Source organism: Rhagoletis pomonella, unplaced genomic scaffold (assembly GCF_013731165.1).
Source record: "Rhagoletis pomonella isolate Grant_MI unplaced genomic scaffold, Rhpom_1.0 Rhpom_scaffold_00494, whole genome shotgun sequence".
Classification (NCBI taxonomy): Eukaryota; Metazoa; Arthropoda; class Insecta; order Diptera; family Tephritidae; genus Rhagoletis; species Rhagoletis pomonella.
In genome coordinates this window covers 35,011-60,939 of record NW_023459048.1, presented here as the reverse complement: position 1 = coordinate 60,939, position 25,929 = coordinate 35,011, and the positions used below count along the sequence as shown (strand labels likewise).

The window sequence follows — 25,929 nt, the reverse complement described above, 5'->3', positions numbered from 1 at the left end:
CTTTTTTTCATGTTGCAGCTTTCGAAGCTGTGAAAGCATTTTTTTCGTGTATGTGTGTGTGTAAATCGGTGATGTGCACTACCTTGCCAGCGGGCAAAGCTCTTTTAAGGTTTTCCATAGATTTTGTATAGGAGCGTGCAGGGTAAAAGCTCTCTCTACCCATCGCTGGTGTAAATTAAGTAAGCAACCTCCAGTGTGGTAGTAGTGGTACGAGTACAATATAATTGCCGAACTGACGATTTTTCCAGCATATCTTCTAAGTGCTGCCATCAACATGCGTGAAAGTTCATTTGCTGTAAATTAATTAGGTTAAACACGCTTATATATACATACATATGCATGTTGTATACATACGCCAGTGTAGGTACTAATTCATACAAGTTTTTTCAAAATTAAATTAAAAAAAAAAAATTCAACACTTCAAAATACTGCCTATAAAAATTTAATAAATATTTTTTTACATTTTGTTACATATTTCAGAGAGAATAGAGGAAAGCGCATGAAAAAGACGAAATTTAACAATTACATTTTATTATATGTATGCATATATGTATTTATTAAGCTATAGCTTGTGAAAGTATTTAAGAGTTACATTTTTTGCTATATAATAAATATTTGTTTGGAAATAACGCTTAGTCTAAAATTTTATGCACTTGTATGTATATATGTACTTGTTTTTGTATTTATGCATGTGTGAAAGCTGATTGGCAACTTCAAATCTTCATTTGCCCGACTGCTTCCTCGCTTTTTTTTTGGAATTTTTAATTTAACTTAATATTTAATTCGTTTTAGCTATAATTATAATTTGTTATAATATTTTTCTAATATCTAAAGTTTTTTTTTCTGAAATATTATTAACAATTTTATTATTTCCTTATTTAGTTCATATAATTTTTTTCATTTATTTTACTTAAAAATATTTTAATCAATCACCTATTATTTTCTACATTATTTTGGTCGCAATTATTTTTTAATTAATTTATTGTTTATTACATATTACATTTTCCTATTTTGCTATTTTATTTTTATTTTTCTTAAATTTTTTATTTTGTATTTTATTTTTTAAATTTTTATTTCTTCATTTACTTGTCACCTTTTACACTGGACATGTTAGTGTATCATATTCGAACATTAACGAAACAGCAACAAAAACGAAATATAACAAAAACATTGTAAAACCTAAACCCCTATTCATTTTCCAACGGAAGCAGGCAATCGACATTACGACAAAGATCAACATCATAAAAAGTATCGTTATGGAACAGACCATGCCCACGGAGTTAACCTCGACAGGTGCATCGTAGATGATGCCATAGATTAGCCATGGTATAGGTAAACTGGAAATAGAAGATATGAAAGAAAAAGATTAGCAAAAAATATACAAAAGTTAAATTATAGTTATGTTGAGCTATAATCATAGGATACATTAGTTGCCCTCACCCGCTACGTTGAATGTAAGAAATTTTTTCGAGTTACATTAGGTGTAATTTATTTCAATAAAACATGAGAGATTTTTAAATACTTTTTCAACCCACTTTAAAATATTTTCAAACTACAACCAAACCCCTTTCGTCTGACCGCAATATTTATTTTAATTATCTAATTCTGTTACATAATTAAAGTTGAATTTGATCCTTTAAACAGGTGGCAACCCAGAAATGTTTTAAAAGTCTAAACTAAGGATTTCTTTCGTTTAACATCCGCATTTGTTTTCCGAAAACTTGTGTATAATTGAATTTAATTTAAATTTTCAAATCGGTTCCAATTATTTTCAACTACAGTACAATTTTCGTAAAGTCCTTTCGTCTGACAGCTTTGTTGTAATAACTATTCCAATTATCTAATTCAATTAATTCTCGTTGAACTTTATTCATCAAACAGGTGGCAACCCTTCTGCATATGGTTAAGAAATAAAGCCGTTTTGAAAACCATTTCGATTTATATCAATATTATAAAATTGAAATAATTTGAATTTAATATATTTTTTAACCAGGTGGCAGCCCTATTAGAATACCTAAGAAATATTTTAAATGTCAAATCTGAAGATTTTTTTTTTAACATTTTTATTTAACACACGTTTTTTCATAAAACTTGTGTATAATTGAATTTGATTCGAATTTTCCAACAGGTGTCAACCCTCTTCAATATATTTTTAAACTACAACCTTCTTAAACTCCTTTCGTCTGATAGCCGTATTGTGATCTATTTCAATTAACCGATTCCCTTAATTCAAATTGAATTTGAATCTTCAAACAGGCGGCAACCCTCCTACGTACAGTTAAGAAATAAAGCCTTTTTAAAACCATTTCCACTAATATCCATATTGTAATAATGTGTATAACTTATTGAATAATTTAAAGTTAATTTAATTTTGTACCAGCTGAAAACCCTCCAAAACAAATATTTTAAAATTCTAAACTAAAAATTTCTTAACACTTTTACGTTTAACAACCGAATTATGTTTCATATAACTTGTGGATAATTGAACTTAATTCGAATTTGTAAACAGGTGGCAACCCCCTACAAAAATATTTTCAAACTACAACCTTCTTAAATCCCTTTCGGTTTACAGCCATATTGTGATATATATTTCAATTACCTAGCACCCTTAATTCAAGTTGAATTTGATTCTTCAAACAGGCGGCAACCCTCCTACGTACAGTTAAGAAACAAAGCCCTTTCTATTGATACCCATATTGTAATAATTAATTTAACTTCATTGAACTTAATTTTTTAATAGATTCTTCACTGTTAATTATTTTTGAGTTTATGAAGGATTTTCTTTAGTAAAATTTTGCAGCCAGTTTGTATGAAATACGGCTAAATGTGATAAATTTTTTTACTAACTTAGCGTTACTTTTTACTCAATATCTTCGAAAAATGTTGATTAGCTCAGTATGACCACCACTTAGTAGTCACCAAATTACCGGTACAATTTTAGTGAATATCTCCGAAACTAAAGGAGATATCCAAAAACTGATAGCACCAACCGAAAGATCTTATTTTAAAATATATAACTAAAAGTCATAAAATTGGCGCTTACGATAATCGGTGAACCTGGTGCACCCGGTCCACCGACATCAAAGCCAACTGTTCATTGCAGCAAGGTAATGCTCTGCATTTGGCGGGACTTGTACTTAAATCGAATCGTACCGGATGGGAAATACTAACCGATCCACATTATAGCCCCGGCCATGCACCAACAGATTACCATTTGTTCCAGTCGATGCAGTGCACCCTTACAAGAGTATGCTTCACTTTAGTTGAAGGTATCAAAAATTGGCTTGATACTTTCTTAGTCTTCAAACACGAGTAATTTTATTACATATATATTTAATTTTATCGGAAGCCATGCACTGCTAGAGATGACACCAATTTTGCACAATAAAATTTCCTTTAAAACCTACTTCTATACCCAATATAGACATACATATGTATGTATGTATTAGATAACATTATGCAAACTTCTTTTCCTTTATATGTAAATATGTACATATATAAATTAGGATGGGTAGTTGTTTTACTATATCGTATGGTATTTTCTGATTCTGCATTTAATCCTCAAAATATTAGAATAAACCATGGGTCGGAAATGAGTTTCGAGCCGGCGCGCTTTTAAATGAAAAAATTACCTTTTCACGATTTTAATTTTTTCATATTTTCTTACAACTTTGGCATATAAAATGTGTGTATTTTAGTTTTTTTTACATTTGTTTTATTTATAATAGATAAATAAATTCACAAATGTTTATACTTACCGATTTTATTTTGTGAACAAGTAAATTTCTATTATAAATCCGTAGGCTATAAACTCATTTCCGACTTATAGTTTCTTCTACATTTGCTCTTAGAATAATCTATAGAAACCGACAATGCCCTGCGATTTGTCGAAAAACCTTCTTCCGAACAATTTGACCCATCCTAATGTACATCCCATCGTGTTTGAAGCGAATGCATATGAATAATTACTCATACGCCAGGGTGTCTTCAGAGATAAGCCGCATTCATAGGTTTTTATGTGTTACTATATTATAGTATATATATATATCTGTGTGTTCAGTCTGCTACTTAACGTAAGACAGACGCCATTGAAATTAAGTTTACCAAAGCTGAGAAAACCTGCGCCTTTGGGCATTGCCTTCAACTACTATCCCAAGCGGACAGTCACAGAAGAGTGAGTAGAAATGGCCTAGGAGATATTAGATGAAAAAGTTGACTACATTTGTGCATAGCTTTCAGCCTTCATATATGTAAAATGTATGTACTATGAGTACTTTCTTTTTGTTTCGCTCTTCTTTATAACTTTTTCGTGAATAGTGGCAGGTGTGAAACTTGTAAACATATAGAAAAAACCGCCTCCTTTTTATAACATCAAGGTCTACATAGCTTTTCAGTTTAGCAACATGTCGTTGGCGCTTCTCTGTATGCGATAACATGAAATACTTACATGCAGCTCCCACACACTCTTCTTTGCGCCGCACTTTCTTTTCACACTTTTAAAATCGTCTACATCTCCATATGTATATGTATGTATATGTATGTACGTTTGTACGTTGTTTGTGGTGTCGTTGTGTTGCCATCAGCACAATTCAAGGCCATTACTTGGCACTTACCGCACGCACTTGCAATAAATAGATGCATGCATGCGTAACGTAACACACACCTGCGTAGTCTTTTCTCTGTATATATGTACATATATATGTATGCAGATGCAAAGGGTTTGAATTTTGTTGTGATGAATTGCATTTTGTTTACGAAAAGATACACTTTATAACACATATATGATATTTAAGTGTATAAATAAGTAGATGGGTCTATTTTATAGTAACTAGTATGTAGGTAGGGAGTGCAATGGGGTATAGTCGTTGCGCTGGGTATGCAGTTACAGTTGCATGGCTATACTCAATCCCGACTCTTGCGTCCTCGTTCTCGCACTCTGGGCAACGTGAGCAACCCTTGTGCGAGATGCGGTAACCAATCCGAGTGGAGCCTTGGGTCACGGCAGAAAGAGAGGGAGCCTCTGTGGGGCTACTCCGACTTATTCGGTTTAAGGACTCACTGAAGTCTGCAGCGTCTGTTCACCAGTAGGTGCGGCTGCAAGCGGGTATCTGCTTGGAGCAAGCGGCTCGCTATATAAACGTGTATTTGGTTGCGAAACCACCCCCGTCTCAGCAATGGGTTGTGCGCTGGGCTTGGGATCCGCCACGTAAAAACCACGGCCAGTGAAGAAGCAAGGCAAATCCTCGGATGAGACCCCCCCTTATGATGACGACCACGGCAAACGTTTAAAGGACTACGATTTGAGGGCATGCACCTGGAATGTCCGGACCCTTAATGGGGAAGGTGCCTCTGCCCGGCTGGTTGATGTCCTCGTAAGGACAAAAGCTGACATCACCGCCATCCAAGAAATGCGTTGGACGGGGCAAGGCAAACAATGTCTGGGGCCTTGCGACGTCTACTACAGCTGCCATGTAAAGGAGCGCAAATTCGGAGTTGGATTTGTGGTGGGAGAGACACTCCGTCGCCGAGTACTGTCGTTCACCCCGGTGGACGAGCGTCTAGCCACAATCCGCATCAAAGCGAGATTCTTCAACATCTCGCTCATCTGCGCCCATGCCCGACGGAAGAGAAGGATGACGCATCCAAAGATCTCTTCTATGAGCGCTTGGAGCGCACGTACGAGCGCGGCCCCCGTCATCAAAATCGTGCTTGGCGACTTCAATGCCAGAGTGGGCAAGGAAGGGGTCTTTGGAACCACCGTCGGAAAATTCAGCCTCCACGACGAAACGTCCGACAACGGATTGAGGCTGATCGACTTCGCCTGGGCCCGAAACATGGTAGTATGCAGTACTAGGTTCAAGCATAAAAATATCCATCAAGCTACGTGGCTGTCTCCGGATCGAAAAACGAGAAACCAAATCGATCATGTGGTGATAGACGGAAGGCACGCTTCCAGTGTTTTAGATGTACGCACACTCCGAGGCCCAAACATCGACTCGAACCACTATCTTGTTGCAGCCAAGATAAGCACTCGCCTCTGTGCAGCAAAAAATGTGCGCCCAAATATGCAAGGAAAGCTTAACGTCGAAAAGCTGCAATCACAACAGACAGCCAGCGCTTTCGCTACTCGACTCTCACACCTGCTCTCAGAGAGCACTCTTCAACAAACCGACATATGCGAGCAGTGGAACCACATTTCCCGCTCATTAAGTACCGCCGCCGAAGAAGTAGTCGGATTTCAGTGAGCCCGAAAGAAAACTGGTACGATGAGGAGTGTCAGGAAGCTGCAGAGAAAAAAGATGCCGCCTACAGGGCCACGCTGCGATCGGGCGCAACGCGCGCTATGTGGGACCGCTATAGGGATCTGAAGAGGGAAGCGAGACGTTTTATGCCGCAATAAGAAGAGAGAGGCCGAAATACGTGAGTGCGAAGAGCTTGAAATGCTGGCCGATAGGAGGAATGCCCGAAAATTTTACCAGAGAGTTAGGTGACTTACGGAAGGTTTAAAGACCGGGGCGCACTCCTGTAAGAACAATAATGGCGACCTAGTAACTGATGTCCAGAGCGTACTTAAATTATGGAGGGAACACTTTTCCGCCCTACAAAATGGTAGCAGCGCTGAAACTAGTGAGGAAGACGAACCCGAGTCCCCAGTCGATGATGATGGAGTAGCTGTCCCACCGCCTGACTATGACGAGGTACGAATAGCAATAACGCGGCTGAAAAACAACAAAGCCGCTGGAGCTGACAGCCTGCCAGCTGAGCTATTCAAGTACGGCGGCGAGGAGTTGATAAAGTGCATGCATCAACTCTTGTGCAGAATATGGTCAGATGAACGCATGCCCGACGACTGGAATTTAAGTGTGCTCTGCCCAATCCACAAGAAAGGTGACCCCGCCATACGCGCCAACTACCGCGGGATCAGCCTTCTAAGCATAGGTTACAAGGCCAAATCGGCAAGTACATATCGTCCCCCGCATACCAGAAACATGAATGTGTAAAGATGAAAATTTTTGGGATTTTTTTATATGTGTTGATAAATTAAACTCTTAATTTTGCCCGCATAAGCTTTTTCACATACATACATACAATATAGTACATACGTACATATGTATATAAATATGTACATATGAGCGATGTATGTAGCTTAAACTCTTTGCCAAGATATGCCGCTGTGAATCCTCTGACAGCGTTCACTTTTCACTTAAATTTTAGTCGGTTTTTTACTACCCACACATTTGCTAAAAACATGTGCATTTATATCGAATATTTGGTTGAGTTAGCGGTAGAGCTTTTTCTAAATTTCACAAGTAATACTCGCACAAATGCACAAGTACATATGTACGTAGAAATGTAGTATGCACATTAGGGCGAGGCAATTTTTTTTTAACTATGCGCGCATATATACCATAGGATGATTCTACGTGTAATTCTAAGCAAATTTGCCGAAGAGGCCATGGGTCTAAAATCCATTGGTAGTTTGCCAAATTAGAAAACATGTCTCGAAGTAAATGTGAAAATTTGCACTGTTGCGCTCTCTGGTGGAAGTTTATAGAAGAAGATGAATGCAGAAATAGTTTCCAAAATACCACAAAAACCCTTATACCTTAATTTTATACAAAATTTAAGCAGCTCTTTACGACAGTACAGCAAAATGCCAAGAAACATATTATCGCAATTTGGCAAACTCCAAACTGATTTTAAACCAATGGTTTCTTCGGCAAGTTTGCTTAGAATTACACGTAGCAGCCTTCTGTGCTATGAGCACATAGTCGAAAAAAGCTCCCATACAAGCTGACCCGCCCTAATGTACATATGTATGAATATATATAAATATATGTTAAAACCAGAATTCCTTGCACGCAGCCCACTTCGACGAACCATTTTTGGTACAGTGAAAAATGTGTTTAAATGAAAAATACCACAAAACGAAATTACAAAACAAAAAATCAAAGAAATCTACGGGTAACATGGCATAGACGAAAATGTTGTGAAAAAATAAAAATAGAGCGTAGAAAATATTTGCAGTTTGTAGACTAACTACGTATGTGGATATGTGAAAAAGGTATGAAGAAGTGAACATATGTGTGGCAGCTTTAAGCGACTGCAGGAAAGGAAATTTATGTGTAATGAAACTCACCCACTATGAAGCTTACTATGTACAACTGTTAGTATGTATGTATGTATGTATGTATGTACAGTGCATATGCATTTCAAGCTAGGTAATTGAGTATGTATGTCTCTATGTGTATTAGACCGTACCACATTACAATTAAACAAAAAAGGTTCGCCCCGATTCTAAAGTATTTTTGCAAGGCAATTTCGAATTATTTTTTTTTTGGCCGAACATTTTTATATTTTATATTTTCAGTTGAGATAGGGCGTTCTTCAACCAAGTGTTGAGATAGAGCGGTTTTGAACCAAATCTTGAGATAGGGCGTTCTTCAACAAAATTCTGAAGTCGGGCGTTCTTGAAATGCTTTCTGAGCAAGGGCGTTTTCGAACCGAGATATCCCGTGTATATGTCCAAAATACATCTAGAGTAAAATATACTTCGTCTACTTAGAAACGTAAAGTATGGTGTCAGCACCGCTTTCGGCAAGAGGAACAATTTTTGAAGGTGCCCGGACCTGTTTTTTGGATCACCTTAACCTACATATTTATGTATATTCGGCAATAACAATACGATTTTTTTTTAAATAGTTGTACTGGAATGATCAAAATACTTACTTCCTTTGCAAAAGTTTATTGATTTTTGGTGAGCTTTAATTTATTGATATTAGGGTGGAGCGTTTGGGTTATAAGAAATGAGATCCGGTGGTTTAGTACTAGAGCGGAGTACTTAAGGACAATGAACTGTGGCAAAAAAAAAAATTGTCACCTCGAGAGAAGAAGCATCCATATGTCACACTTAAAGATCGAACTGTAAGTGCTGTATATACATATGACTAAAAGTATAAAAGGAAGGGTCCGGTTCGGGCAAAATAAAAAGTTCGAATTCGGCTTCGAGTGCAAATTCTTCTTTAACAAAAGTACACCGATTTTTGGCGAGCTGCAATTTAATGATATTAGGGTGGTACGTTTGGGTAATAAGATCTGAGATCAAGTGGGTAAGTATTGAAGTATTAAAAAAAAAAAAAAAAAAAAAATTGTCCCCTCGAGAAAAAAAAATCGCCATAACATACTTTTAGATATGTTGGTAAATGCCGAAGATTTGGCGAAAAATGTACAAATGCCATGCCTACGTTCGGCAAATGAAATTTTTTTCCAAATTGCCTTCCCAAAATAGTTCCGATCCGAAGGCGTACGGCGATATTTTTTTCCTGGTACGGTCTTATGTGCATACACTATTGTTTTAGTTTTTATTTTTTTTATTTTGTGGTTGAGTTTCCGCTTGATTTGTTCTATGCACGAAAATTTTCAACTGCATTGTCAGTGTGATTTATTTAGTGTTTTGCATTTTACACAACATACCTACAGGCGTAGCTGCGGCAATGTACACAGATGCATACATCCATACATACATACCTGAAGTAATATGTTTTGTTTTTTTTTTTTCTCTCGGCCTTGGCTCTACTACTCCTAACTGATTTCTAGTTCACTAAACTCTCGTGGAAAGTCCATTTCCTTTTCGTGTGAGTTTTTCGTTTTTTGCTTGTGGAATTTCAATTTAAACATGACATGCGAAAAATGTGTGCTTTCTGCACATTTAAGAGAATTCACATTTCAGTAAGTTAGCTTTGCGACTTAGGGCGCTTGCGTACATACATTCGGTGATTTAGCGCTGTCAGTCACACACGATTTTTTGTTGAAAAGTTTTGTTGTGTTTTATTTATAAAATAAAATCTCCGGTCATATTTAATCACCCTGTATCTGTACTTTGTATATAGGAGAGTCGTGAATTTTTGAACACGCTAATCTTGAAAACTAATGAATGAATTTGGACGAGATTTTCTCTAATACATTCTGACTTTTGGTATAGGGTTTCCACCTGTCTAAAAAATTATAATATCTGCACCGTTCATTGGAATACAAAAAAAGGATTGGCCTCTACCTAAATAAGCATTAATATCTTATTTTTTTGAGTAGGATTGCCATCTGTTAAGAAGCGAAGTTCTGCACCGTCACTGTCCAATGAAAATACGTAGCCTCTAGATGTTCAATAATGTATTATTTTTTGAGTAGGGTTGCCATCTGTTTAAAAATTAAAGATCTTGAACGTTCGTTGGATAACAAAATAATAAACCAAATGGCTTTCGCATGTACAAAAACTTGTATTTTTTGAGTAGGGCTGCCACCTATTTAAAAATTACTAAATATTTTATCCTTACATAGTAGAAGCAAAGTCGAGATTTTTTGACCTCGCTAATCTCGAAAATTACTGAACGGATTTGGACGAGATTTTGTTTAGTATAATCTGTATCGATAGGGGTATTATCTTTAATACAGTAATGTGTTATTTTTTGAGTAGGATTGCCACATTTTTAAAAATTATATTCGTTGAACTAAAAAACTAGGTATGCACCAAGTGAAAGAATATGGTCTCCAGACGTGAATAAAATTTTATTTTTTTAGTGGGGTTGCCACTTTTATAAAAATTAATACCTTACATATAATATGTGAAGGCATTTTTTTTTAATGACATCAGATTTACACAGTCCATTCAATTATGAAAAAACGAAGTGTGCAATGAAAGAGCTTGGCCTTCAGATGTGCATTAAAGTTTTATTTTTTCGAAAATTATAAGATGTGGGCTGTTCGTTGGACTAAAAAGTGAGTTGTCGAATGAAATGATTTGGCCTCCAGATGTGCAATAAGGTTTTATTTTTTCGAAGAGGGTTGCCGGCCGTCTAAAAATTATAAGATCTACACCGTTCGTTGCATTTATAGCATAAGATGTCAATGAAAAGGCTTGGCCGTTAGGTCTGCAACACGGCTTTATTTTTTCATAGGGTTGCCAACTGCTTTTTTCAAATACGTATATATATGTACACTTACGTATATATATGTACAAATACGTATATGTATCATACATACGAGTACTACATACATATGTCAGTACATTCAAATATTGTAGGGACGTCACCAGCAAACCGATTTTCTTATCTTCCTAACTCGCTGAAAAGAAAAGTCACAGATGTTTTGTTTCCTACACTGCGTGTAACAGTTTCTTTACATACCCTTACTATGTATTTAGCGGAACATTTTGCAAAAGTATGCAACAACTTTTTTCTTATTTCTACTTTATGCCCGCTCAAGTTGTTGCACTCACATTTACCACTTCCTTCCAATGCTTCGCGGAGCACAAAAGTTTAAATTGCACTTTCCTTTATTGTTTTTAAAGCAAACAATGTGCCAATTTACATATGGCAACTTGGGTACTTCCTCTGTAGATATGTATGCATGGACATGTTTCCTATGTTACATTGTCTTTATTTGCGAGTGTTTTTTTTTTTTAACCCTGTGTTTTATGTTGGCTGTAATGCAATGCACTGTTGTCTTTCCAAAGTTGGCGAGCATATAGTTACATTGTACGGTAAGTAGATACTGTTAATTACATTTGAATTAATATTCATACTTATAAGGGGAAAAATAAAGAAAATAATATTTGCTCTTCCAAAAATTAATATTCCTGGTACATATGCCAAGGAGTTGTTTGCATATTTATGGTCCTAAATAAATATCTAGAGTAGAGAGAAGGCGAAAAAGATCTTCTAAATGAACAGTGCGGCGGGGTACCTCTAGGAAATATTTGGTATCAGTATGAGATATATAGCAATATCCACAGTTATGATAAGACAGAATATTCCTAGACCTGGCACTAGCAGCCAGCAAGAAAGCAGTCACTGCCATCCGTGGCTGTCTTCAAAGTGCAGTCTTATCGCCCCTACTACTGTCGACAGAACGCTGGTGTGCTGAAAAGGAGTTGTCAACAAACCCAACATTTACCAAAACAAGGAACAGAAATTTAGTTCATAGAAGAGGCTAAGTGTTTAGAAGTAATTCTGGATAAAACGCTCAATCGGAACTCACATCTCTTGAATATTGCCAACAAGGCTACAACGGCATTTTTTGTCTGTCCGAGACTTCATGGACAATTTTTGGGGAATATAACCCAAGCTAACGTATTGGTCGTAAAACCCGTTTTTGCGTATACGAAACTGATCTGGTGGCCAAAAGCTTAGCCAGTTAGAGCTTGCGCCACCTGAAGCAAGCTTCTTTGACTGCTCTGCGTGGCCATCACAGGGGCTTTGTGCACTTGACGAACGGATGCTCTAGTCATTAATGGCATTCCCTACGCTCTACGGCTGCCTAATACAATCAGCATGAAAAATAGAGTTCTTCCACGCCATTTGGAGGTTCTCAAGCCATTCTTAGATGATGCCGCTTCTTGCTCACATACATCAATGCTACCGAAATTATTCTTCCTCAAGCCCTACAAGCTCAAAATGTTTGAAAAAGAATGCTGTGAAGAGATAGTATCTGTGATTGACAAAGGATCGAAAGTATGGTATATCCAGGGAATGAAAATTATAATGACAATAGAGATGGCTTAAAAATAGGACAAAGAGATTTTCTTTGAACGGTATTTTTTTTAATATATTTGACATAGTATTAGTTGCTGTGATATTTTTAACCCGATTTGTCACCAGATATAATTTTTTCTGACCATTTTTCAAAATCAATTTGACTTAGATTTTTGTGATCTTCTGATCACACTGGTTAATAGTTAAGTAACGAAATACCCACCAATCCTGGCAGTTAGGGACAAAACTGTACATCATGATAATGGCAGAGAGTTTGAATGATAATACCCCAGGTGGTACCCACACGTATGGAAAGTCTCCAGCGTCACAGATCAGGAGCGCATCTTGGAGGAAGCTGGGGTGGTAGTGTCAATCCTATATTCTTCAGAGTCGGAAGAGGATCAATCTATTGCTGGAGATGTGGTTCGAGAAGCAGCTCGCTGCGTTGACGGAGTTGGTCCTCTTTCACAAACCCCTAAAGAGGAGTAGAAGGAGGACGAATCGCGGGCGAAACGTAAACAAGGGAATCCTCTTGCGTGGCTGACTGAACTCCTCCTGTCACTGTATCTAGTAAGAGGACCAGGTCTACGGAGGCTATTCCAGAAGCCAGTGGGACTTTAGTGGTGGATGCACCGACATCCAAATCTGTTGGCGAACGCTGCAAGAGAAGGGAAACTTCGGCGACACCCACCAATGCCTGCCCCAATGCTTCTTGGAGTCATAGTGTGGCGGGTTATGGTGTGGCATTGTCCAATTCCGATCTTGGAAAGTATACCGCGCACAGGTAGAACAAGATTCACTATTTACAGTGAAGAGTATACCCCTATCAGGAAAATGCTATGCTGGATTCCAGATCCCAATCTGAAAACGGCGGATGTTCTTTCCTGCTTCCGTGCCCAAAATCCGCCGTTGACACCAAGCACTGGCATGCCATCTATCACAAAAAGGGTAGCACCGTGGAAGGTAGAGAAGATGCTACTCTAGTTGTGAAGATGGACCAGGGATCTTTGCATACCGTCGAATGAGGGTAAAGAAATCGCTTGAGTATCTTTTTCGGGACAATTTATTTCATAGCTGATCCTAAATGAGGGAGCAAAGCGATCCGGGATACCATTTAGTGACGGTTACTCAAATAAATGTTCAGCAATCTAAGGCCGCTGCTGCATACAAAACCCACATAACAGCCATTCAGGTGCCCTGGGTGTTCAAACAAACTTCCCGTGGACTGAGTGGGTTACGTGGTGCTAACATCCTATACGACGAAAACTCGGCCACACCGAGAGATTATCTTCTCATTTAACTGTGACCAAACGTGCACAATTCTGTTCTTAGGACTTGGGTAGAAACACTTCATTATTGCCTCCGCGTCCATTCCATATGACTCCCTGTTGCCGCCACCTCCGGGCGTATAATCTTGTTGAATACTGCGATAACCGAAACGTCAGGTTTCTTACGATGCTATTGCCAAGAATAAAATCTGGGGCAGCAGCAAATACAATGATTGGCGAAATCAGCTTTTCGTGTGGGTTGAGTACGTGGCACAAACACTTGAATGTCATGGGCATACATGCCAGCTCGATTTGCCCATCCTGCCTTGAAGAGGTTGAGACGGTGGATACTTTTGGTGCTTCTGTCCTGACTTTGCAAGAATTAGGTATGAGGAATTTGGCTGCAATGTGTTAAGAGACGAAAACCTGAGCTCTTTGATACCAAACAATTTGCTTTGGTTTATTAGTAAATCGTGCAGATTTAAAATAGATTAAAAGGCACAGTACAAAGGACGACATGTAGTCTGAGTGCTGTTTTCTGCACGCGTTGTTGTGGTCCTGGTTCCTACAAACAGAAGTGGCCCCTTACACTCTCTTTACCCGGCAATAACTCTTCAAGAGTCCTCTGCCTCTCTTGCCCTTCAGACAACTTCTGGTGTGGGAAAACCACATTAATTCGGGTGCCTTCACTTCGTTCTTGAATAAGCTCACTGTACCATGGTTTCATATATGGATGGTGCCCCACTGACCTTAACAGTGTTGTGTGTATGCCCCGATATGAGAATGGGTTCAAAATTAGGTTACTTAAATTACTCAATAGTCTAATGGACACCAGTTAGCTTTAATCAAGAATCGCAGAACCACACTGGGATCGTTTGGCTACCATCATAGAGCTTGCTAAATCCTCATAAAAAAAAAACATGCTCATCCAGCGTTTTTTTGAGTGACGTGCTTTCTGCCATCCTGGTAAGCTTACAAAACTTTTAAAATACTTTTACCAAAAAAACCCTACGCTCTTAGTTACTTAACCATCATATTGATACGAAAACCAAATGCTCAGCTCCGCAAAACCCTCAATACCCGTTCTTAGTAACCACATAATTCCCAAGCGAGTGCACCTTACCTTCTATGGCAACGAATTGCCCTTAAAGTTAGCTTAACATCTACATGCATATGGAAGACGAACTTGTTAGCTGTAGCTAGTGTAGATTTACTAAAAGCTGTCCTTCTTCCTTCACCTTCAATATTGATTCGTACTATCAGTGCACTCATAGTACTTTAATGCATTCAACTTTTACTTGGAAATCGTTAACCGCCAGCAATCCCAGTAAATGACACTTAATGCTGCCTCTATCTGTGCTCGTCGATGCACGCTGATACGCATACATATGCATTATATGTACATACAGACATGTGTAATCTACGTTTTTCACATCCTTATTTTTGTGGTTTTTGCTTGATAGCGCGGTTTTCATGCAACCACCGTTGGCAGCAGCTACATAAACCTTCAATCAATCGTGGTATTGCTACGTTTAGGAGCTCCTGTTACGTGCAGTGCACTTTACTACCTAGTACCTGATGAAATATGCGCGCGATAGCGCAATGCAAGGTGTGCTTATTTTGATGTTGATGCTTTTTTAGACACAAGAGTTTACTTCAATCGCTGCGTGTAGCTTGTGTGGTCGTAACTATGATTAGAGTAGGAAAATTTGTTTTCAACCAATTTCGGGTTATTTAAACAGAATTTTAAAATTTGTGACGAAGAACTCAACACCGGCAGGTGGGGCAAGGTAGGAAATACTTGAGACCTTACGATGTCTACTATAGCTATCATGTAAAGGGCCGCTAATTTGGTATTGGATTTGAGGTGCTAGAGAAACTAAGCCGCAGAGTAATGTTCTTGAACCCGGTGGTTGAACTTTTCCTTATGATTATGATGACCCACGCATCTGCCGATGAAGAAGGATAAGGCATTTGAAGATCTCTGTCAACTTCAAGTACATATTAAAATCGTACTGCTCGTCGGGGTAATAGGCAATCCTTGAATAGGACCCGAGGACGGCTTTACATCACTGTTAATGGACAATGACAAATGACCAAAGAGCGAGAAGTTCAGCCAGCTTTTCCAATGAAGAGGTACGAGAAGCATTTAAGTGACTAGAACCAGCTAAGGCTCCAGGGCCTGATTGCACTCCTATTGTGGCATTGGAAAAGGCGATTAGTCAATTCAGTGATATCATCGCTGCATTGTACAACACATGCATACAAGAAGGCTGCTTTAAAGCTTAGCTCACACTTTTCAATCTGGAAGCAACTGACACATGTGATACCTGCGCTGGAAGCGTTACCAAAAACAAGTTCGCCAGAGAACGGATTTTTTTGCGAGATGTCTTTAAAGCAGACGCAACACCTGATCATATTGTTGCAGATATGCTTCAATCCCCAGAAAACTGGAATGCAGTTTCCAATGAGCAGCAATGAACCCACTCAGAAGAGCCGAGCAAGGCAGAAGAAGAATCATGGTAAGTTAAACCAGTATCCTGACCCGCATGTTCGATAGGGTGGTAGTAAGAAATGACAAACAAACTGAAAACACTAGAGCAGTAACGTACGTATGAGCTTCGTGATCAAACTGCCTGCCGACGAAATATTTGACGGTAGTACCGTGAGGAAATACGGTACAGGACGGTAGGAGATTAAGTGCGGGTTAATGTCCTACACCGACGGTGTACACAGCTTTTCGTTGCTTCATCCTCGTAAAAAATGGACAGAGGCAACATCAGATGGGACGTGTCTTTGCGTATTCGAGACAAACAATTCTGCGGAAGATTTACGGATTCTTACGCGTTAGCGACGGCGAATGCCGCTTACGATGAGACGGTTAGTAGTTTGATTTTTGCAGCGTGTCTATCACTGGTGTAAGCTAGTGCTGAAAATGTGTGAGTATCCTCAGCTTTGGATGCAGTTTGACTCGAGAGGAGGGCGGGCTGCAAAGGATCCTAAGTATCCTACAAGTCTCTTGTTAACTGGTGAACTGAGCTCGTCTCTTGAACAATTGTCCTGCTTAGTACTGAGGTGGCAGCTTTTGGATACCGTCCGTCTTGCAAAGTAATATTGAGACCGAATCCAGTAGAATTCTTGGTCTTAGGGCACTTTAAAGGTCCGTTACCATAACGATGGAGGTGAAAATATGCTTGAGTCAACTCTTGCATGACCTTCGCCATTGTTGGGATCGTGGGAAGAAAAGCTACATTCGACCCAAGATAGCGGTCCCAGCTGGAGAGCCATGAAATAAAACGATTAGCAAAGAAATGTATAAAGACGATTTCGAAGGAGCATTCACACAATTTTGTGGTCCGTACGTTAGCCAAAAAACTATTGAATTAGCAGGTAGAGGCTTTGACTTCTATGGACTGGCAAACATAATATCTAGCGAAAGAAAACTATTCGCAAGTAAAGTCAATAATCCAAAGCGCGCTTTAAGCAAAAAAAAAATTAGACTAATATTGACAGCCTACAGAAGAAAACGATGACTCTGGGGAAGGCCATTGTTGAACTAATTGAGTTGTTTTAAGAGTCGAGGAGGATCGATGGAGTTACGGTATGCCATACAATTCCATACATATGGCTTCAAATTATAAAGTAGAGTTTTAGGAGGTGTTTCCTAGGAATAACATTTGAATAAAATGTTTCCGTCTACCTGACAATTATAGCTTAACTCGGTCACTATACATTCGCAAATGGCAGAGAAGTTTGCTTTGCACCTGGTATGGGTACCATGCACCTGGTATAGATACAGTGATCCATCAAGATATTAGAAGGTAAACACAGCCTGGAATGGGATATATACGCTACTACCATTCTGCTAGTTGATACAAAGGGAAGATTTTCTTGAAGAACCAGGTACCAGCTGGGAAAGTATTGATGCCTGAAATACAATGAAGTTTATACGGCCTGGATGACATAACGATGGACATATGGAGATCAAGAGAAATTCTCATTAATTCAGAAGCGAAATTTCAATGACCATTAGGTTATTAACAAGAGCTATTTTCATAGGAGGACATGCAGAACGACTCCGGATCCGCCCTAACGACATCCTCAGGAACTGGTACAACGAAAAAAAAAAAGCCTGAATAAATCTGGAATTTACTCTGCCATTGCCCTACACTCTGCAGGAAAGCGATAGACATTTAGTCGAGGTCTGGAAAGAAACAAGGCTCAACACATTGGCAGTGCAGCAAATAGATGGTTAGGTTACGTTGAAGCCAGATGTGTCGAGTAATCCTAAATGCAGGCTCTGCAGACCGATCTCTGTTAGCTCGATTGATAAATTGCGAGAAAATAGCGGCAAACCAGCACTGAGAGTGGAATTGATGGCAGACAAAGAGGTTGGCTTCCCCAGCAGTTCATCTAATGATTGTAATGGGCGATTTTCAGGCGTTTTCGAGGTTAGGCTTGCGTGGGAGGTAAGCGCTATGCTAAACAAATTTTGTACATTTATCGTATTTTACTTGATTTATGTCCATAAAAATTACATAAGTATAAAGAATGGATGCCCTACGCCAACTCCTTCTGATTTTTTCCAAAAAATGTATGTGGATCACACCCACTGGGCGGCGGTCCCGCGGAGTTGAGTTTGAACATGCCCCTCAGGTATAGTGAAACCACTAAATAAATCAAAATGTTAGTTTGCGAGCAGCAAAAACCTTTTTTCTCTACTTTCTATTATACGTGGGTGTAAGCTATCGCTCTCGTTAAACAATTTGTCAGTTAAGTAAAACCGGCATTATTGGTCGCGCATTCAAATTTCACTACACCACCGCACTAAACACTGCTTGTGTGTCCTACGAAACTTTACTACGCATACAGTCGGTGCAAGTACAAAAACCTATAGTTTTACCTTTCCGCTAGTAAGGGCGCTAGTAGTTGTTGTTGTCCAGCGGCAATTTATACGTTTTTTTATCACAGGGCTTAGCAAGGCATACGGCCCGACGCAGCACGATGTCTCAATTGCTTATTGCGTATCGACTGATGGGGTGTGTGAATGTGTGTTGCGAGAGCGTTGTGGGCAGTGTTGCCGTTTTGTGCTTTTGGAGCTAGATTTAGCTCTTGGGTTGTAGCTCCCAGCTCTTTTTTTAGCTCTTCAAATTTATCTAGCGCTCTCTTAGCCCCAGAAAGTTTTAGTTGTATTTGGTATATATATGTCGAAACTTAAGCGTTGATATAATGGAAAGTTTCGAAATGCAGTGTGTCCACCATAAACTCTTGGATCTAGGTTATAGAATTCAAATATAATTTAAAAGAAAATCCTTTTTCTGATAGCCCGGATTTTGTTTTACCTTACTAATTTTACCTTTAAGGAGAGCTAGCTGGAAGGGAAACTTTCTAGAAAAATTTTGCGAAAAAATTATTCAATTCAAATATCTGAAGGTACAGACTTTAACAGTTTGTAAGATGTTTTTAGTTCCCTGTTATAAGTGCCATAGCAACGAATTCGAAATATATGCACCTTATTTTGGTTTTAAAAGATTTTTTTCAGCCCTTAAACTTACAAAATTCGTTGTGTTTATTAAAATTGCCGAAAATGTAAAAACAACCTTACGTCAATAAATGCTAAACCCTAACAAAAATATTTAGCTCTTCATTTTAGCTACTATTGGTATTATTTGGCTCTTTTTTTCGACCGTTTTAGCTCCAAGCGAAATTTTTCTCTGGCAACACTGGTTGTGGGAGAAAACAGATCCGCTGTGAAGGTAGTTTTTGCGGGTAAGACTTGACTGCTTGACTGTGAGGAGACTTCACGCATTGGCTGCACACACGAACTTGACTTGTTATTTGCATGCATGCCGGTCTATCGGGGTATGTGTGTGTGTGTGTGAATTCCCTGCAGGAAATGTATCTAACTATAAGCTAACTTTAAGTTGATTAGGAAGGAGCTAAAAGTCACTTATTATCTGTATATTTTCTTTGACGAAAGCTAACTATATTTCTATGGCGATGGCCGCGAAACAGTCAAGGGTGGTTTAACTCTGCATTTGATGTAACTAACTTGTAACTAATTACTTTTGCACATAAAATATCAATAGGAAAACCAAAATATTTTTTTATTTTATTTATTATTTTTTTTTTTAATTATTTTATTACATTTCATATTTGTTTACATATTCAGCTGTAGGTGGTCCCATACTTGAACTCCGTTAGAGATAACTTCAAAATGATAATATGTATGAAATTTCGATCTTCTTTTATTTGTCCTCAATTTGAAAAAAAGTATTTGCGAAGTCCAGGATATTTTAATAGAAACGCGTTTAAAGAAAACAATCCCCCTTATTACTGCTGCATTACTTGTCAACTAGTTTCAAGTTAGCTTTTGTAGCTAACCACAAGTTATATATTTAATAGAAATCCCGCAAAAAAGCGCGCTATTTTTTTATCAATTGATAATTTTTTTCTGCAGGGTTATGTCCACGTTTATGTGTGGAAGTTAAGTTAGTGCGAGTGAGCGTGCACGCAGATAGGTCGGCTTTACAGCAGATTTGTGGTACTTTGTTAAAAATTGATGTACCTCAACTTGTCACTGTCTCACTGATTGTACTTGTCTCGGCCATATGCTTGCATGTGCATAAGTACGAGTATTTCATTGCCACCGCATAGATATGTATGTAGGTAGTAACTACATGGTATGCATTTGAACTCGCTCAAGTGTGTGGTTAAAAATTTATGCCTGTACGCGTGAGTTTGTTGATTGCTTCTGTAAGCGATTTTTTGGTTATACGAGTAGAAATAAGTGCACCTACATTTGAGCCATGCTCACATACGTTTACATTACATGTGCTACAATTTTTGGGGCATACAAACAAAACTAAAGAATTTTTTTTTGCATTTATTTCAATCAATAGAGTTTCAGAAACTAGCACATTTAAAAATAATTCAAGTATTTGAACAACTTAAGGACTTTAGTTTTAAAATGTTTATTTAGGCTAAAAAGTATTACGAAATTACATATTTTTTATTGTCGGTCGCAAAAAATAACAATTGTTTTTTTTTTAATAACTTTAAGAAGTTTTGAAATATGATGTTCATATTAAAAGGAAATGAACGTTGGCATCAAGTACAACATATCTGTGAAGTTTTAAGAGTGTGCCACAAAAAAACAAAAAAAAAAAAATAAAAATCAGCAGCTGTTTTGTAATTTTTGATATTTAACGATTTTTTCGTGAGATTTACTCATATACTTACATACATTGTGTACATATGTATGTATGTATGGATTCAATAGTGTATTATCGCTTGTGCATTTCGTATGGCTTGTGAACATTTTCATTATTCAATGTCATTCCAAATGTTGAATGGCGTATTAATGAGTGTTTGTGAGACTTAACTGCCGCAGCTTAACGCACACAAACACAAACACAAGTGCCAGTAACATCCTTGCAAAAAATGCGACTAATCCGGGATGACTCCGGGAGCAATCGCAAAGGAGCATGCGACTAATATCACTTTTGATCTCTTTATATGGAATAAACTGATCGCTTTTGTTCGAGCATGTCCTATGAAGCGACTAATTGTTCACCTTTATATCCGAACGGGTATAAAAAGCGACTAGTCACTTTTAAAAAAATACAAATAAAAATTTGCGCCAGCTGAAATTCGAACCGGGGTGCTCAGTTTTGTCAGGCGAACACTCTCTCTGTGGGCCAACGCCGCACATGAAATTTCATTGACTAAGTGCGTACGTATCATTAAATCGTTAATAGTACCCGTTAGAGATGAGTCGGTGACTAATTGATCTCCAATTATACCCGTAAGGAATGAGTCGAGACTAATTGATCTCCAATAGTACCCATATGCGACTAGTTGTGACTAATTAATGCCCCATTGTACCCGATTGAGAGTAATCTCGGAATACTCTCTTTAGAGATTAGTCGCACAATGTGTTGCAAGCATAGTATACATTCATATGCACAAAACAGGCATACATACATACGTACATACTATGTATATATGTATGTTACTGAGTATACTATTTGTATACGCAAGGGTTTGAGTTTTTTCAATTGTTCGACATTTTTCCACATTTTGCTGGTTGCCTTTTTAGCCCACGGCACTCGAAAGCTATATTGGCGTAGGTGTGTGGTACAAGCACTCATGTACGATATGTATTCATATACAATATGTACATATGTATGTATGTAACCCAAGTTAAGGTTAAGTGCTGAATGGTTACATGGTTTAACAAGGCTTAAATTTTTGCGACTTATGTCTGTCAAAGTCTCTTTTCGGTTTTTAAATGATAAGCCATACGGGAAATATGGTGAACACATACTTGCATACATACTTATGCTGTAGTGTCCTTGTTGATTCAATTTTAAATGTTATATTTAGAAAAATTGACTAAAAAAAAAAAGTTTAAATAAAATTGAAATTAGTGTAAATATTTTTAACACAAAAACGATCATAGATGTATGCATATACATTTAAAGGAGAAGCCGCTTAAAGTTTCTAGTCGATAGTTTCTATGTTGAACATGATCGTGAAGGTTCATAGCTAAGTTAAAAGAGTGTAAAAAGTTAAGTTAAATTAACTTAATAGGAGTTTAAAAAGTTAAGTTAAATTAACTTAATAGAACATTAAACAATTTTTTTCAGAGGGTTGCCAACTGTTTGAAAAATTAAATTCCATTAACTTGATTAGGTGGAAGAAATGTTAAAATATGGGTGTTGAAAGAGGTTTAAGAATGCTCGCTTTCCAAGTAATTTCAAAGAAGGCTGCCACCTGTTTGGCTAAGTAAACTCGATTAAATCATATATGTATACTAGGGTGATATTTTTGCGACCATTGTTTTTTTCACTCCTACCTCGAAATTTTGTGGAAAACACCTAAAGAACTCCCTGAAAATTTGAACCCTAATATTAATATTAAGTACTCGCCCAAGGCGTGCAAAGATTTCCCATATAAAATACACGTAAGCTTTGATTTTTTTTTCAAACCTCTACAGCTCAGAGGAATTTTATCGTACAAATATAGTCCATGACGGATTTTCTTCAGATTTGAGTACTCTACAAAACTCCCACCAGCGAGTTAGTACGTGTCACCAAACTCAATATTTTGATTCAATTGCCGTTTTTTTTGACCCTATCTCTTAAATTACAAGAGCTACAGAAAAAATGCGAATGACAAACTTGTAGGCCATTCAATTTTATAAAAAAAAAATTCTAGAACACCAAATCACTAACATTGAACACGCAGAAATTTCACACACTCCTGTTCACCTGGGAGTTGCCGAAAAAGATTCTTTTGCATCCGGTTTAAGCAGCTCATAACTTCCGGATCATGCATCTTCTAGGTAGCTACTGAACACCCCTTCGGAAGCTAGCTAATCTGTAAGAAGGAGAACGCCCAGCATTGCGCTGCGCGGTACCCGCCACGTGAAAGCAAACTGCAATTAAAATATGAAGCCAGAGACAAGACCTATTTCTTCTGATGATGACCACGACAAATGTACCAAGGACTAGTAAGATTTGTGGGCTTGCGCCCGGAACACCCGGACCTTTAGTGAGGAACGTGCCTCTGTCTGGCTGGTTGACGTCCTTGCTGCTCCCGTCACGATATTAAAAACATGCTTGGCGATTTCAACGACAGGCTCGGCAAGGAAGAGATCTTTGGTAACACTGTCGGAAAACTCGGCATCCACGACTCAGTGAAATTTCGCGACTTGACTCAATGACTCATGCTCATTTTAATGTGTCAGTTTGGCGCTAAGAGAGTGTTGAAGACTAATACGAAGTTATTTCAATTCGCGAATTCTGCGGTACGAAACGAAACAGGGTCTGCAACTGGCTGAGATAACAGGTGGCGTTCTACAAGAACCCGTACTCGGTCCTTTGCTATGGGATATTATCTAAAATAGAGTTCTTAGCACCGAATTAGCCGAGGATTCATTTATAATAGGCTTTGCAGAAGATACTGCGGAAGTAGTGTTTGCGAAACAGCCTGATGCCATATGCGAAAAGTTGGCCTCGTAAGTCGGACTGAAGCTAGTCGAGCAAATAACATAAACAATACTTATCTCGAGTCGCAAGAAATTAGAGGAGATAGCGCTGAAAATTGGCTACCACATCATCACGACGAATCCCACAATTAAATACCTCGGAGTGGTGCTAGACAATCGTCTTCTTTTCAGCGCCCACTTGAGCTATGGGAGAGAGGAAGCAACTTCAACGATCACAAGACTATCGCGAATAATGCTTAAAAGGAGTCTACTCTTATCAAGAGTGGTTAAAAGCCAAAGACTGTATGTGGCCCCAATGAGGTCAAACGCGGCACAGTGTCCAGCAAACTTCCGCGGAGTCAACTCAACATAGTGTTTGTCGGACGAAGCAGCTTTCGTAATCGCCAGTATGATACCCGTCCATACTTATACTGGCGAGAAAATCGACGCACCTTGCATCCACGCCGCATGCTCTAACTCAAATAGGAAAAAAGAAAGGAAAAAGGAGTGGAAAATTAAGCGGAATAGTATGACTAAGCGTCGTTGGAGCTATCTCTGCTTACCAAATCTGGTATCCTAGCCTAGTATAGCGCATGGCGAAGAAGATTTTTTTTGAGCCAGTTCTTGAGCGAGAATAGCTGTTTTAAGGCATACTTATCTGTTTATATACAAAGAAGAGCAGGACCCGTACTGCGACTACTGCAGCAGTGGCGTGGAACAAATTAAAACTAGCCGTTGGAAGAGTGTTAACGCCAAAGTCAGTAGTCGACTATTTGATGAAAGGAGCTAGTGAATGCGCATCAACCACCGATACACTAACTTCAATTCTGAAGAAGCTGTGGAGCCTAGAGAGACACCGACGTATCACCCGTGATTAAACCAACTCGAAGCGTAGCCGCGGATTGGAACCAAACCATGATGTTCACCAGATTGGAACCTTTGCCGTTCCAACCGCCAAGGCGCCATGGCCGTGCGGCTTAGAAACTTGTGCTTTCAGACCGCCTCTTAAATATAAAACTAACGCGTAAGCGCGGACTGGAACCTAGGCCGTTCCAGTCGCCAGAGCCGTGCGTTCCAACTGCAGAGGCAGTATACAAAACGTGGAAAAGCCTACTAGTGGTAGCCTAGGACTGAGTACAACCAACTGGAGCGAACCTGCGAGCGTAGTGCTCAAACCGCCTCCCGACGAAGTACTCTTCACCGGTACCGGGGAGGTCAGTACTTGGGGGGACGGTTCTTGGGTAACTTGCGTCGCTGTTTTCTCTTCTTCATTTTCATTATTTACAGCGTTACTGAGCCACATTTTTTTTAAGAAGTCAGTCCGAGTGTACGGCACACTGCTGAGAATCAGCTCGATAACTCCGTTCAGTGCTGAGCTACCCAGCGCAAGCTTCCGCACCAAATTTCCTGTTAAGAAGGCTGTCACAGCATTTCTTGGAACAGTTTTTTGCTTAAATAAAGTGATGCCTTACACGCATATTTGCTCAAATAAATATTTTCATGAGATTAGCAGTTGAAATACCTCACACAATCGACCAATAAAGGCATTCAAAAATTAATTAATTTCTGACAAAGAATTAGATCAGCAAAAATAGCAATATTTAAGTTCACAAAGCATAACTTATTAAAATCAGTACATTATGTATGTATTTAGGTACATAAGAAATGTTACTTACCCTACAGTGACGTCGAAAATATTGCTACCCACTGAACTGGAAACCGCCATATCACCAAATCCTTTGCGCGCCACAATCACCGATGTTATCAAATCGGGTATTGATGTGCCGGCGGCGAGGAAGGTCAAACCCATTACCTAGAAAATGGAAGTGTAAGAGAAGGAGAAAAGAATTATATACATATACTACACATATGTATGTATACTTATTTATGTGCACACGAAAAAGAACAAAGTTAATAATGAGCTCAGAAAAGAGATGCCAGAAAGTACCATTATTAAAAGATAAAAAATGTTCATGTGCACACAAATAATAAGAATGTTGACCCACATTGCAAGTCACAGTGGCGATATGTAAAATATATGTATTTAAGTATAGGCCTGTGCAGCGGTAATTGCCGAGAAGGCGCAAATACCCTGCAGCGAAACCGTGGACTAGTGAATCAAATTTCTAGTTCCGTACTA

The 25,929-nt window shown here is 38.5% G+C and overlaps 1 protein-coding gene across 1 annotated transcript in view; it reads right to left on the bottom strand.

Moving 5' to 3' along the window:
* Nucleotides 1-1,010: 1,010 nt before the first annotated feature.
* Nucleotides 1,011-25,929, bottom strand: part of LOC118751018 (sodium/potassium/calcium exchanger Nckx30C-like) — a gene marked incomplete at its 5' end in the record, with an annotated part of 50,145 nt that continues 25,226 nt past the window's right edge. The window contains 2 exons of the mRNA XM_036485779.1: nucleotides 1,011-1,337; nucleotides 25,466-25,602. Coding sequence (XP_036341672.1) covers nucleotides 1,097-1,337; nucleotides 25,466-25,602 — 378 coding nt within the window. The remainder of the gene's footprint in view (nucleotides 1,338-25,465; nucleotides 25,603-25,929) is intronic.